The sequence below is a fragment of the Sinohyriopsis cumingii genome, chromosome 11, assembly GCF_028554795.1.
Source record: "Sinohyriopsis cumingii isolate HCF-2022 chromosome 11, ASM2855479v2, whole genome shotgun sequence".
Lineage (NCBI taxonomy): Eukaryota > Metazoa > Mollusca > Bivalvia > Unionida > Unionidae > Sinohyriopsis > Sinohyriopsis cumingii.
This window is the reverse complement of record NC_142971.1, coordinates 28068414-28082249: the sequence shown is the minus strand read 5'-3', so window position 1 is coordinate 28082249 and position 13836 is coordinate 28068414. Positions and strand designations below refer to the sequence as shown.

At 34.9% G+C, this 13836-nt stretch overlaps 1 protein-coding gene across 1 annotated transcript in view; it reads right to left on the bottom strand.

The window, feature by feature from the left end:
• Positions 1 to 13836, bottom strand: part of LOC149787820 (uncharacterized) — a 199429-nt gene that overhangs the window by 13809 nt on the left and 171784 nt on the right. Inside the window, exon 17 of the mRNA XM_089974041.1 lies at positions 8803 to 8917. Within this exon, the coding sequence (XP_089830167.1) occupies positions 8803 to 8917 (115 nt within the window). The remainder of the gene's footprint in view (positions 1 to 8802; positions 8918 to 13836) is intronic.

The following is a 13836-nucleotide window of genomic DNA, read 5'->3' as shown; positions in this document are numbered from 1 at the left end:
TCCTTTAAAATTAATGAAAAATCTTAATCATTGAAGAATGAAGAGCTGGTGATGTAAACCTAATTTTGCCTGTAGTCAGCACTCTCCAAGATGAATGCACCCATACATTTTTCAAAACTGTGATACAATAATGCAAGATAAACTGAACTAAATGTGAAAACATCACTAGAGCATGAAAAGTAGGTCATTCTGATCTACTTTTACCGATGACAACTAGTATCTTCCAAGATGAATATTCCCATGCAGTTTTTGTGAATGTACACAGATGTGACCTAACTTTGCCCACGTGAGTAGTAGTGCTCTCCAAGATAAACCCATCAAGTCAAATAAATTAGCTAAATGTAGAAAGTTGGAGCAACAGCTGGAATATAAAATGTAGATCATTGTGACCTACTTTTGCTTATGGTAAGTAGTTTCCTGCAAGATGAATATTCACATGAAGGTACTTGACTAAACACAACAGTGCAAGAAAAATGGAGCTAAATGCAAAAGGTTAATTGCTGAAACATAAAAAGCTAGATCACTATGAATTTGCCCATGTAGTCCTTTAAACATTAAATACACCCATTAAGCTAAATGAATTTACACACAATCTGTACTAAAAGCAAAGTAAGGATAACTACTAAACTGTGTAAACTAAGTCTCCACAAACTAATTTACCTGTGGTGGCCAAGTTTCATGACTGTATACACAACTATGTCAGAGAAATTGAGCCAACTACACTAACTTAACTGCTGGAGTGTGAAAAGGTCAGTGATCTACTTTTGTGAGAATGTCCTCGATGATGATACAGCCATCAAGTTTCATGACTGTACATACAATGGTGTCAGAGTAACTGAACTAAATACAGACAACTTCTGAAATATATAAAAACAACAACAAAACCATCAGAAATGCAACCTCCATGTCTCACCTACACTTTGCAAATGAGATAAAAAGAGAATTCATGAAAATAAAACATTCAACAAGCGAATTCAGTTAATTGTGTCTCCTACCTATCGTGATGAGTCATTAAAGTACACCATAATATATAGACTTTGAACTTTGTGACAAAATGTAGTTACTGAGAAAGCATGAAAAGAACTAACTTTCATTGCCCTATCTGAAAGGAAATAAGAGCTAAAGGGCTGCTAATAAATTAAACGATTAATCACTGATATTGGATGTGAATATGAAAGACAATGACACAATATACCATCAATTTCAGAAGCATGGTTAATCCCTGTACCTCAAACAATTTTTGAGATCTAAAGCAAAAATGAATGAAACATTAAAATATTAAATCGCTCTGTGACTTCAACTTTGTGAATATATGGAATGCAACACATCTTCTAGTGGCAATATACAAGTATAAGATGTTTCATCCATTTATCTTTAACAGTTGTACAATTATCAAGCAGAAGGGAACATGTGACTAAAACCTGAAAATTGACCCGTGAGCCTTGCCTTGAAGATAGGACTGGGTCACCATACAGTAAGACCCTGCTATAAACACAGTAGCTGGGTGCCATAGAACCCAAGCATGTTATAGACCAAACTGTGTTATAAGCAACCAGGTCAGTTAGTTGAAGAAAATAATGCATGTACCCAAAAGAATTGCCCGGGTATGTGTAAGGTAGGTAAAAAATGTGGGCACAAAAATATGTGCTATGTTGGCAGTTACCATCTTAAATCAATGCATATTAACTCATTCAGCCCCAGACCATTATCAGTATCACTGCTGCTATGCCCCAGCAGCGCTAAGCTGTGTCTAGCTGCGTGTGCCCCAGAGTTTTTACCTGTTTGAAAAATTTTGTAAACATCGTGCACATGCATTCACTCTTACCTTAATTTCTCTGCTTATATCCAATTAAAATCCAAGAAAGTTTCACCATTTATTGCAAATGAATTTGTCTACACAGTGATGTATTTTTTTCCTTATTTGTCCAAGTCTTTCACGACTTATTTATACAGAATTTACAAAATTATGTGCAACGTTTATCCGCAAGAACTCGATCATCATCGCTGTCAGCATCCTCATCTTCGGACGATTCAATCTCAGAAACTTCTATGTCCGAATCGAAATCTCACAAAATATCCAACTGCCGAACATATCTTTCCTCAGCTTGCTCAGTATTTTCAAGATCAAACCCGAGAAACTCCTCATTTTTGCTCTCATCAAAAATCACTCTTACATCTGCCATCATTTACGATTTTTCATGACCAGAACATGTGTAGTTAAACCGCTTTCAAAACAGGAGCCCTTAGCTTCTGAACAATTCAAATTTCCGCAAATGAAAGTAAAATCATTTCTGATTGGCTTAATAGTTAGTTCTTGGAATAAACCCATTTCTAACCAATCAGAGACGTTGAATCTAACACACATTCATCACGCTTGGAGACGGGATCGGCCACTGAATGCAGTAAAAAAATCACGACTACAGGCGGGATCGGCCATTGAATGCAGAAACCGGATCACGCCTACAGATGGGATCGGGGCTTAAAGAGAAATACACCTGTAGTGAAAACAGAGAAGGCATATATAACATTTTACTTTATTCAGAGAACCACGCATTGGTACGTGTACACGTATAATGTTTATATGTACATGTCTATAGTATAGCATGAATAGAGTATCAACATCGTGTACTAGCCTGCAAATAACATCACATCCATTTAATCTACAAGTAATTCCATCGAAAATATCCACACAAACACGTTTAAAATATTCAATAATTTTGTCTGAATTCAGTGGAAAAAATTGCACAATCACACAATGAATGAAGAAGCACATACTTTTCAGTACATCAGTAAAAGTTAGTTTGCCTTTTAAGCTGTAGTTGGTAGCATTCGTAAGCATATACTTTTTTCCTGCAAAAAGCAAACTTTCATGGCACAGTAAACATGTTCCAGTCACGGCATAAAAGGAAACAATCCATCAGATTCCATTGCATTTATTTAAGTTTGGTACTGACTTTCTTTGAAGAAAGGTTCTTTGTTTTTATTGAAGATTGTAGTAAGCTTTTTTTGATGAAGGGTGCATGCATTATTGAAGACACTGCTCAAGGACAGCTTTGGAGATTCAAACAAATGCCCATTTCTTATTGTGGCAGCAACATCAAATAATTGTATTGCATGAGTGAGATTGTTTTTTTTTCTTCTTTGCTTAGTACGTTTTCATAACAATCAGTGCTTCAAAGGTAATCTGTTTTCTTTCAAATTTCAGCAAACTATTTTATCTGGGTACATTTTTAAAAATGGAATTGCCTGTCATTTGGTTGATTGTAGTTACTGTTCCTCCCTGCTTATTTAACAGACCAACAAGTAAGATCTTGTGTTTTTTATTTTTTACATTTGTGGTAGCAGAGTAATGCTGCCTTCCACACATGCATCAGAAATTTAAAAGAGGGTGAATGCTTGATAGAGACACAGGTGTTCTGGTCTGATGACAGGGATTACTATAGAAAATATGAGTGTTCTTAAGGATTTAATTCTGATTGAAAAAAAGATTAATTTTATTTACCACTGAAATACAAATGTCAGTCTATGTAAATATATTATCAGCAAGCGGTTGAAAATCCAACGAAAGGTAGATTATGAAATAATGCCTCATCCAGTTGATCTCCACTGCGAATGTCTTACAACATACAGCACTCATGCTAGATGTCAACATAAGCAGATTATGATAAAACAATGCACTGTTAAGATGTTTGTCAGTGTGGACAAAGAATTTGTTTATGTAACAATTGATAAATTTCAGTGCATTTTATATCAAGTTTGCAGCTTCCTTTCATGGGGCCTCTGAATTTCTCCACTTCAAACCAATGGTTGCATATACAAGTTTAAATGGCCAACAATGTCGGCAATAAATTAGAAAAATTGGCAAATGTTCATTTTGCTGCCGATAAATTTTTAAAAAAAAGCACTTTGTGACATTGGCGATGCCCTGTGCAGTCGCTGAATACACTTTTTATTTGTCGTACTTTTAAGAAGAAAAAGCTATTTTCTTGTGTACAAGAAAAATACATATAAAATTTCAGGAGTCACGCCAGGATTGTTTTGTATTATTCAAACATGATATCTTCCCCTAAATGATAAACTTTTTAGTTTTTTTTTTTGTTGTACTCTTAAGAAAGATTTTTTTTTTCATGTGTGAGAGAAAATATATATGCCCGGTATATGAAATTTCAGAAGCCACACCATGACTGTGTTATATCTAAATCTGTGTTATAATGGAGCGTGCATAGCAGGGTCACACTGTATATATATTTATATATACTCACACCAAGTTTCTTCCATTATTTTCAAACGGCTATAAAATTAATGATTGGAAAGAAAATGTCATGTAAAACTAAAAATTACTAAACTGTGCTATGGATCTTGATGATAGAACATAATATATGTTATGCAACACAGCTAAAAGTAATGATGCACAATTAAGTATACCAAGCTGCATCAGTTGACCTTAAACAGATCTAAATTTATAGCGTTGAAAGAAAAGTGTGATGTGAAACTTAACATATTGTGCTGTCTGTGACTGTAACACTGAAGACTGGACCCCAATGCATTATAGGATGCAGATGCTGATGATGTAAAAGTCTGCCAAAACATCATTTTTTGTTTGTTTCAAACAGCTCTCAAGTTATAAGTTTGGACATAATCTTCAAGGTGCAACTCAATGTGGTTCACGACATATCTGATGCTATATAAATATACCAAGTTTCATCCTTTACTAAAAAAATTCTGAAGTAACAGAGCAGAAGCATAAGTAAAACAGATAACTTAAAATATTGAGCTGTGACCTTGACCTTGAAGATAGGACCAACAATGTGGTATGCAAAATTACTTCTAATCGGATAGATTGTTAAGTATACAAAGTTTCATCTATAAATCTCAAATGGCTATATAAGGCTATAGAGCAGACAGGAATTAAGTGTGAAGAGAAAAATTAATACTGAGCTGTGACCTTCACCTTGAAGAGAGGCCTTGCAATGTGGTATGGGATGATATATATATATATATATATATATATATATATATATATATATATATATATACATTTCACCCCTTTGCAGCAAATGTGGTTAAATTTCATCCCATTATTTCAAACAGTATAAAAGTTATTAAGCTGAACAAAGTATGACATGTAAGAAAATGCATAAACTATATTACTCAATTTTTTTTGAAGAGGTGGGGGACAATTATGTGTAAACAAGTTTTGTTCTTTAACAGAAATTGTTTCTTAACCTTTGCATAACATTAAATAACACTAGTGGTAGTGGTAGTAGAATAGAATGGTAGTCAAGTGTTATTTATGGTAGTGTATAATAGACAGTCTAACATTTCTATAGTGGTTAGGTGTCTGAGTACCGTATTTTCTGGCGTATAAGTCGATACTTTTTGACTTGAAAGTTCGGTCTTCGTCTTATACTCCGAATCGACTTATATATGGATTGTGTCATTGAAATTGCATCGACTTATATATGGATTACAGTATCCGGTATGCTATTGACATTGCTCTATAATTGGCATAATCGAAAACAGGTCACATAGAAGTACAAATTCATGTTAAATTACTATGTCAATAAATTGTCATAAACTAATATGACTGCGTTTATATTTGTAAGTTTTGTCATTATTTATTTTGCATTCTGCGTGTTGTTTCTTATTTCTCAAACATAAAATAAAAGAAAACAATTTACTGTACCGGTAAAAACTTCACCGGGCCACATAGCACACTTACGGTCTATACTCTATAGTGTACTGTACTAATTCAAAGCATATTGTTTGTTCCTAAAAAAAAAGATATGAAATAACTGGTCCATTAATATTTGATTTTCCAGTATAATGTTGGACACACGTGAGCAATTACCGGCATAGCTTTTTAATTGATCCAATTGATCCTACAAAGGGATGTAATCCATATTAACTCGAGCGTTCTATGATTATTTATGTATTAGAATGCTTTAGGGTTTAATGACATGTCAGTATACTAATGACTACATGGTACTGAAAAATATAAATATAACGAAGGAACAAAAGAGTTTTGGAAGATGTCTCCTTCCAAATAAACATAAACAAAGTACTATAAAACTAAATATTACAAAAATATAAAATCTTTAAAATATAGGATCAAAATGTATTATATAAAGTGCATTCTCTTGAAAAGTACAAGACTGACTGGTGGTTAATGATCATCAAGTTCCTTAATTTAGTTCTATAAAAAACTTTCGTCTAACATGGTTCAAACTGATATACATGACAAATAAGAATGTGTTCCACTGTAATAGGATATTGGCAGGGAATGCACTCCAGTCAATGTTCACCCTTAACACATTAACCCCTGAGCCAAACAGCTAGGCAGTCCCCTGCAGCATACTTGCAGAGATCACCTAGAGCAGTGTTAGCCTTTCCAGTGCCTGTATCCCCGAGACTAGCTGACAGCAATTGGCTTGCAGATTTTTATAGAGAGGGCTACTTGCAATAAAATTGTTATTATTTTATTTGTATTCATTTAATTCAGCTGAAATTTGGCACGGCAGTTCTCAATAAACTTATATACATAACGGTATAAATTTCATGCTACAGTCAGAAATAAAACTAATGCATGCTGGTGAAAACAAATGAAGTACTTGCAAATTTGCTTCTCTTGCCGTGAATAATCCATAAAATCCATTATGAATTCACACACAATTATTAACACCATCAACACATGAAATAATTATATTTTATGTACACAGAAATTCCACTTGTCGTCTCTTGTAAACTGAACATCCTGTGAATGCTGTACACAAATGGGCATATTTTACTTGCTCTTTACTTACCCTTCTTCCTTAGAACTCTCACTGAAATTTTTAAAACTAATAAAACACTTAACAAACCTTGAACTATGAACACTCATGTTAACAACATATATTTCCCAAACATTTATTTAACGATTATTCGAAAGAAATAAAAGCTCCACGAAATCAAATTCATTTGCATCAGGGTCTAAATCCATTGCTGGTCCTTTGTACAGCCTCTTGTCAATGTGTGTTTTATCATTTACGATCACCGATCAGCTCTACTTTCATTTTCTTCTTCTTATTTAACATTCTCATTCTCGTCACTATCGCTGTTATTTCCAGTAGCTTTTTCTATGTCACTATCAATCTCGTCTGATTAAAATCCAGAAAATTCTCCGTCAGAATCTGTCAAGTAAAAGTCTGCTCCATGTTGCTGATTCTCGTCAATTTGCATCATTTTCAGATGTAAATATTTTCACTATTTCTGCTAACATCGAAGTCAAATTTTTTTCCCTCCATTCAGCAATATTCACTCTATCTATGTAAGCTACAATTTTATTGGTTAAACTGCTTGTATAATTAGGAAATGGCTTCAAATCAACCAATGGTTTGCGCCGATTTAACTCGTCATGCGGGATACAGGCCTTGACAAATACTGCCTCGCAAACTCGGCGCTCGCGATACAAGCTACGTAAACTCGGCCATGTCAACAAGGCACATGGGAGATCAGGGAGGAAAAGTATGACGAGTATTCTTGTCACCAGGGTTAATGTGTTAAGGCAATAGTATCTTTGAATCTGGTATGTATGCCCTACATGCAATCAGTACAGCAGCATCTGCCCTTGTTGAATATGAGGGATGTCACTACCCAATGATGGATTTCGGGTGATGTGTTAAAGCTTGTCTGTTAAGTTTTCATTGCAGACATTTTGCAAAGACTGCTCTGGTGGCCAAGTGGTTAGAGCATCCGCCTCGGATGCGGGAGGTCGTGGGTTCGATCTCCGACTCAGTCATACCAAAGACTGGTACTAACAGCTTCCTCACTTGGCACTCAGCATTACGCGGTTAGTGTTAGGACTGGTTGGCCTGGTTTCAGGATAATGTGACTGGGTGGGACATCATGCTACATGTCTGTGACATGATGCCCCAGTGCTAGACATCACTATGAACTGCCACACTGCAGACATCATAGCGATATGACTGAAAAATTGTTTAAGCTACATTAAAAATCCTAATCACACACACACACACACATTTTGCAAAGGCTATAGAACAAGCAAGTTTAAAAAAATAATCGAAGTTAGTACATAAAATCTTCTATTCTTAAACAGGGTTCATATAGAATTCTGAATAATAAATTCTAACACTTTTCCCAAACTTTCAAAGACTACAAACAGAGATTTCCAAGACCTATGTTTGCTAACATTTTGTATACAAGTTATGTGAGAAAACAATGTATGCAAAATACTAAAATATTGTTTAAAGATGAAATTCAAACTATAATTAATCAAAAGAAAGAAACCAGGAAAACTCGACTACATCTGAATCTTACAACCTTAAACAATTTTTACTGTGATTATAGAAAGAAATTAAAATGTTTGGGTTAATTTCAATTTTCAAAGACTTTTAAAGACCTCAGGGTAATCTGCTCAATTTTCCCAACTTTCAAGGCCTTGAAAATTCTACCTCATTTTCCCCAAACTGCAAAGACTTTCAAAGACTGTAAGAACCATGTCAAATGGGTAACTGCAGGACACCTTTGGCTGCTTTATCTGCCCTTTCATTACCCTTAATATCAAAACAGCAAGGTAACCAACAGTAAAGCATACTTTAGCCATACTATTTAAACAAATTAAGTTTCTGTAAGTTTTGGAAAAGTGACCGAGCATATGCAATAGGAGGTTTTATCTGAACCAAACAGATGGAATATATAATGATCCATTAAGATACAAGCAGTAAAGACTGTCTATTAAACATTTTCATATTTAATACATTATCTGTAATAAATAGCAGAGTGTAATTTATTTTGCATACTTACCTCTTTCTTGTGCTTGCTTTTCTTCTCATTTTTCTTTTTCTTGCTGGTTTCATGCCTCATATACTTTGGAATACCAATATTTCTAATCTTTTCTTTTTCAACCACTTTTCCGAGTCTAAACAGGCAGGCAGCAAAAACAAAAAAATTCCAAGAATTAAGACCTGAATCCTTGGACAAGAGAACCTCATTAATTTGAACACCATGGTTGACATGAAACATTTTAAGATAAATACAGGTTCAGCCAAACGAGTCCAAGTTATACCAGAGCTGCATAGATTGCGACAAATGTGCATTTTACACAAAATGATAATCTAAAGGAACAACTAATTGTGTGTGTGTGTGTGTGTGTGTGTGTGTGTGTTGAAGTAAATAAATAAAGGGACTGTAAATATGGTGTGTAATTTAGTACATTTTTGGAGTAATTTTCGCCAATTATGTATGATTGCCACAACTTTGTATCCATGAATAGACCCTGGATTGCAAAAATATGTACAAGAATCTTTCTCTTGGATAAAGTGATGAGATAAAATATCCAAGAAAAATTTTCAAGCAAGTGGAAACAAAAGAGATGTTTTTGTGTACGTACATCTGTGGGGGAGGTGACAAAAATTTGGGTAATCTCAGTTATTCTGGAAGAGTGTTTTCATATATTCAAATGTCCAAACATATTAGAAAAAAAAATCAGCAGTTTCCTTGCTCTGTGCACAGCAACATATATGTTAAGGACAAAGTCAAAGTCCACAATTCAGGATATGGCTCATGATGGAGCGCATACAATACTGCTCTAATGACTCTAAGTCTTTGGATACTGAAAGTCTTGGGGCACCCTAAATTATTATTTTTTTAAAGTAACTTTTTTTATGAACTATAAATTTTGGGACACAAAATTAAAGCAATTTTTTAATGTACTATAAGTCTTGGGTTACCTTCAACATTTTTTCTATGAATCAATGTACTTTCTCGATCGTAAAGGCAATAAAAAAGTGACTGGTTTCTGCATTCAATGGCCGATCCTGCCTGTAGTCGTGGTTTGTTTACTGCATTCAGTGGCTGATCCTGTTTTCAGTCATGGTGAATGTGCGTAAAATACAACATCTCTGACTGGTCACAAATGGTTTTTTCCCAAGAATCAGAGCAATATTAACCAATCAGAAATGATTTTACTTTTCTTTGGGCAAATCTGAATTGTTCAGAAGCCAAGGGTTACTAATTGAGAGCAGTTTCACTACATGTGTTCTGTTCATGAAAAATCATAAATGATGGCAATGAGAGCTTACATGAGGAGTTTCTCATGTTTCATCTCGAAAATATTGAGCAAGCAGAGAAAAAATATGTTCAGCAGTTGGATATTTTGTGAGATTTAGATTTGGACATAAAAGTTTCTGAGAATGAATCGTCAGAAGAAGAGGATGCTGATTGCGATGATGAAATTAAGGGCTGATGACATGATATTTCTAAAAATGCTGCACATAATTTTGTAAATAGTGTATAATCAAACTGTAAAAGCTTAAACAAATATGAAAAAAATACATCACTGTGTAGACAAATTCATTTGGAATAACTGGTGAAAATTTTGTGGACTTTTACTGGATATAAAAAGAGAATTTAAGGTAAGAGTGAATGCATGTGCATGATGTTTACAAAATTTTCCAAGCAGGTAAAAACTCTCTGGTGCACAAGCAGCTAGACACAGCTTAGTGCTGCTGGGGCATAGCAGCAGTAATACTGATAACAGTGCTGGGGCTGAATGAATTAAGGGACTATCATCATGAATTATATCATGGGAATGTTAGTCAATAAATATATTTATTTTTTCTGTTTCCGTATTATTTCTATTCAATTCAAATGTGCATAATTTGAACAATGAGAAGAGCTGAGCATTAGCAGGTTGCCGTAAGCATTTACAAAAGTAACCTATCCCTTGTATCTTCAGTTTATAATTCTCTGTAAAGCATTATTGCATTAGAATATTGCATTTGTATCAATGTAATAGTATTTATGTTGATATTTTGCCTTGAAAACGTGAATACCTAACTCTTGAAAACTATGCTCCCAGTATGACAAGAACGAAAAACAGTAGTGGTTGGTTCAATGCTCGCATTTATTAGCACATTTACATCAGGGCATCACTGCATGTACATTGAAGATTTTTACTTGCAGTAAATGAAGTACATCCATTGGCTCTGTAATTATAGGCACAATAGCGCTAAACTTAAATAATACCTCCAAAATACAAAAAAGAAGTTTCAGAAGTAATGCTTTTAAAATCAATGTAATACCTTAAAACAGATGAAGTTTGCTTTGGTGTAATTGTCCATAAATAGCTACCCATTTACATGGCTATGGTAATCGTGCTACTTTAGAGAACAAGTGTTTATACCTTAATTGATTGACAATGACAGTGATGTCAATGGTTAGTCTAATATAACTTTTGTGGGCCAAATAATTTAGTACCACTATTATGCAGGTCTTTTGATCCTGCTCAACACATTTTAGATTTTACAACACTTAATTTATGTGGAGTAATGCTGTACAAATGGTTACCAGCATTGCTGCCAGACAAAATTCCCCTCTTCCCCAGCCAGTTTCCTTTTCTTCTATCAGAAAACAAAAGTCAAATGCCAATTATAAACAAGAGGAAACACTGAGACAACCAGCTGTCCAAAATCAAAGGTGGAATGAATACTGTGTTGAAAGTAATGAATTTGTATTACGGTAAGCCCAAACACAAAACTAAAATGTATCAATGATGATCAGTTATGTGAATATACTGTCTGGTGGTAATGTGCATTGTATAATTAAACATGTCATTTCATGTGATTTACATTAAACAGATGGATCGCTTATAGCTCTGAAAAATGGTAACTCTTCAGCATGTGGGTCAATATAAATAAAATAGCAATTGATGTATTTTTTTAATGTGATGTAGAAGAATAAGATTTGGTAAAAAAAACTATGAATAAAGCAAAAATCTGCATCTGGTATTTTTGGAATAAACAAGGATATACAATTTTCTCTGTTCAAGTACTGGTCAATACACTATACAGTAGTCCCCCTCTTGAACGGCCCAAATGACCAGCGGCCACCCGCTCCTTATGGCTGGAATCCATTGGCACCGACGAGTTTGTATTCAAAAGTACCCCTCATGAAAGGCCACCTGGCTAACATGACCAGCATATTAGTACAATGATATAAAATTTACCCCTCACAAGCGGCCGCATTTTATTTTAATATGTATCCAGAACCAGTATTTTATTCATAACGTGTGTTATTTTCTGTTTCCCAATGTCAGGTTTTTGTTTCTGTACCACTATGGTTAATGGTTAATATATCATTTACACCTCACCAGAAGCCACATTTATTCCATAAAGCTGAGAAAGACTCAAATTTTAATCCATACAAAAGGGTAAGTACATGTCAACCGATTAGCCATATTGCTGTGTTATTATGAGATGTCCGGTTTAATCACTCTGATAATTGTTAAGATTACAACTATTGAACACAAGCAAGCAGGAAAATAGTTTGATAGCCTTTATGGCTTCCCTTAGTAAGATGTTGAGCTTGTTCACCTTTGATAATTAGTAATCGAGATCACAACTCCTAATGGACGCGAGGACAAATCTGTGTGATGTTAATTAATGGTACATATCGAAGCCATTTTGGCTTCTCTCGCTATGTGTAAAGAAATGTATAAAAACAATAGGGTACCAGACTGTGACTAACGAATCACGTGACACGATTACTTCCTTTAAAAACACAAGGCAATTTGTTTAAATGCAGAAAAATTGTTTTATCAGTCTTGTAGTTGGCAACATTGGAATAATTTACTGCTAAAGAAAAAGTTCAACATGTCATTGAGGAAAAGAAAAAAATTCGCAATTTAGAACTGAAAGTAAAAGTAATTCAACTGACCGAAAAGGGGGAGAGTTCAAGGATCCTGGCAGAAAAATTTGACGTTGGAAAGAATCAGATAAACAATATTGTGAAAGACAGGGAAACAATTCTGCGGAAATGGGAATGTGGAATGGATGGAGAAAGGAAGATTGTTAAAGCCAGGAGATGTTTGTATCCTGATTTGAATGACATGGTTTTTGAATGGTTTTACACTGTGTGTGCTAAGAAAATTCCGCTCACCGGTCGAATGATCCAAGAAAAGGCAACAATTTTATCAGTTGAAATGGTATAAGACGACTTTACCGCAAGTAATGGTTGGTTGCACATCTTTCAAGTCCAACACAATATAAAGTGTTTTGTCCTTAGTGGAGAATTGGCTGATGTTAATATTGAAGTTGTTGAAGATTGGAACAAAAGACTGAACGATATATGCTGGGGATGTGACAGCAAGGATATTTTTAATTGTGAAGAGACTGGTTTGTTTTTTAGGCTGTTACCAACAAAGTCGCTCGTACAAAAAGGGGATTCATGTAAAGGTGGGAAAAAAGCAAAGGAGAGATTTACAGTTTTGCCCTGCGCCAGTTGTTCTGGTGAGAAACTGAAGCCACTGGTAACTGGAAAAGCGCAAAATCCAAGGTGCTTTAAGGGATATAGCCGGACACATTTTTGACTTACATATGAGGCAAACAGAAAAGCATGGATGACAGGACAGATATTTGAGTTCTGGATCAAAAAACTTAATCAGCAGATGAAAGTGCAAAACAGGAAGATCCTGCTTTTTCTCAACAACTGTGCTACACACCCAAAACTGGATTTGTCAACTGTCAATGTTTCATACTTTCCTCCAAATACAACTCCAAAACTTCAGACCCTGGATGCAGGGATAATCCAGACGGTCAAATTGAATAACAGGAAAAAGCTGCTGAGACATGTTTTGTTCCTGATGGATAATATAACAGCTGCATCAGAGATAGCACAAAAGGTGAATCCGCTGGATGCAATCCAATGGCTGACATCAGCATGGGATGTCCTGACAGCTGAGACTATTCAAAAGTGCTTTCGGAAATGTGGGTTTTCCCAAGAGATATTGGGTGTACCAGAGGCAGAGGAGGAACAATGGGATGAAGAGGACTATCTTCC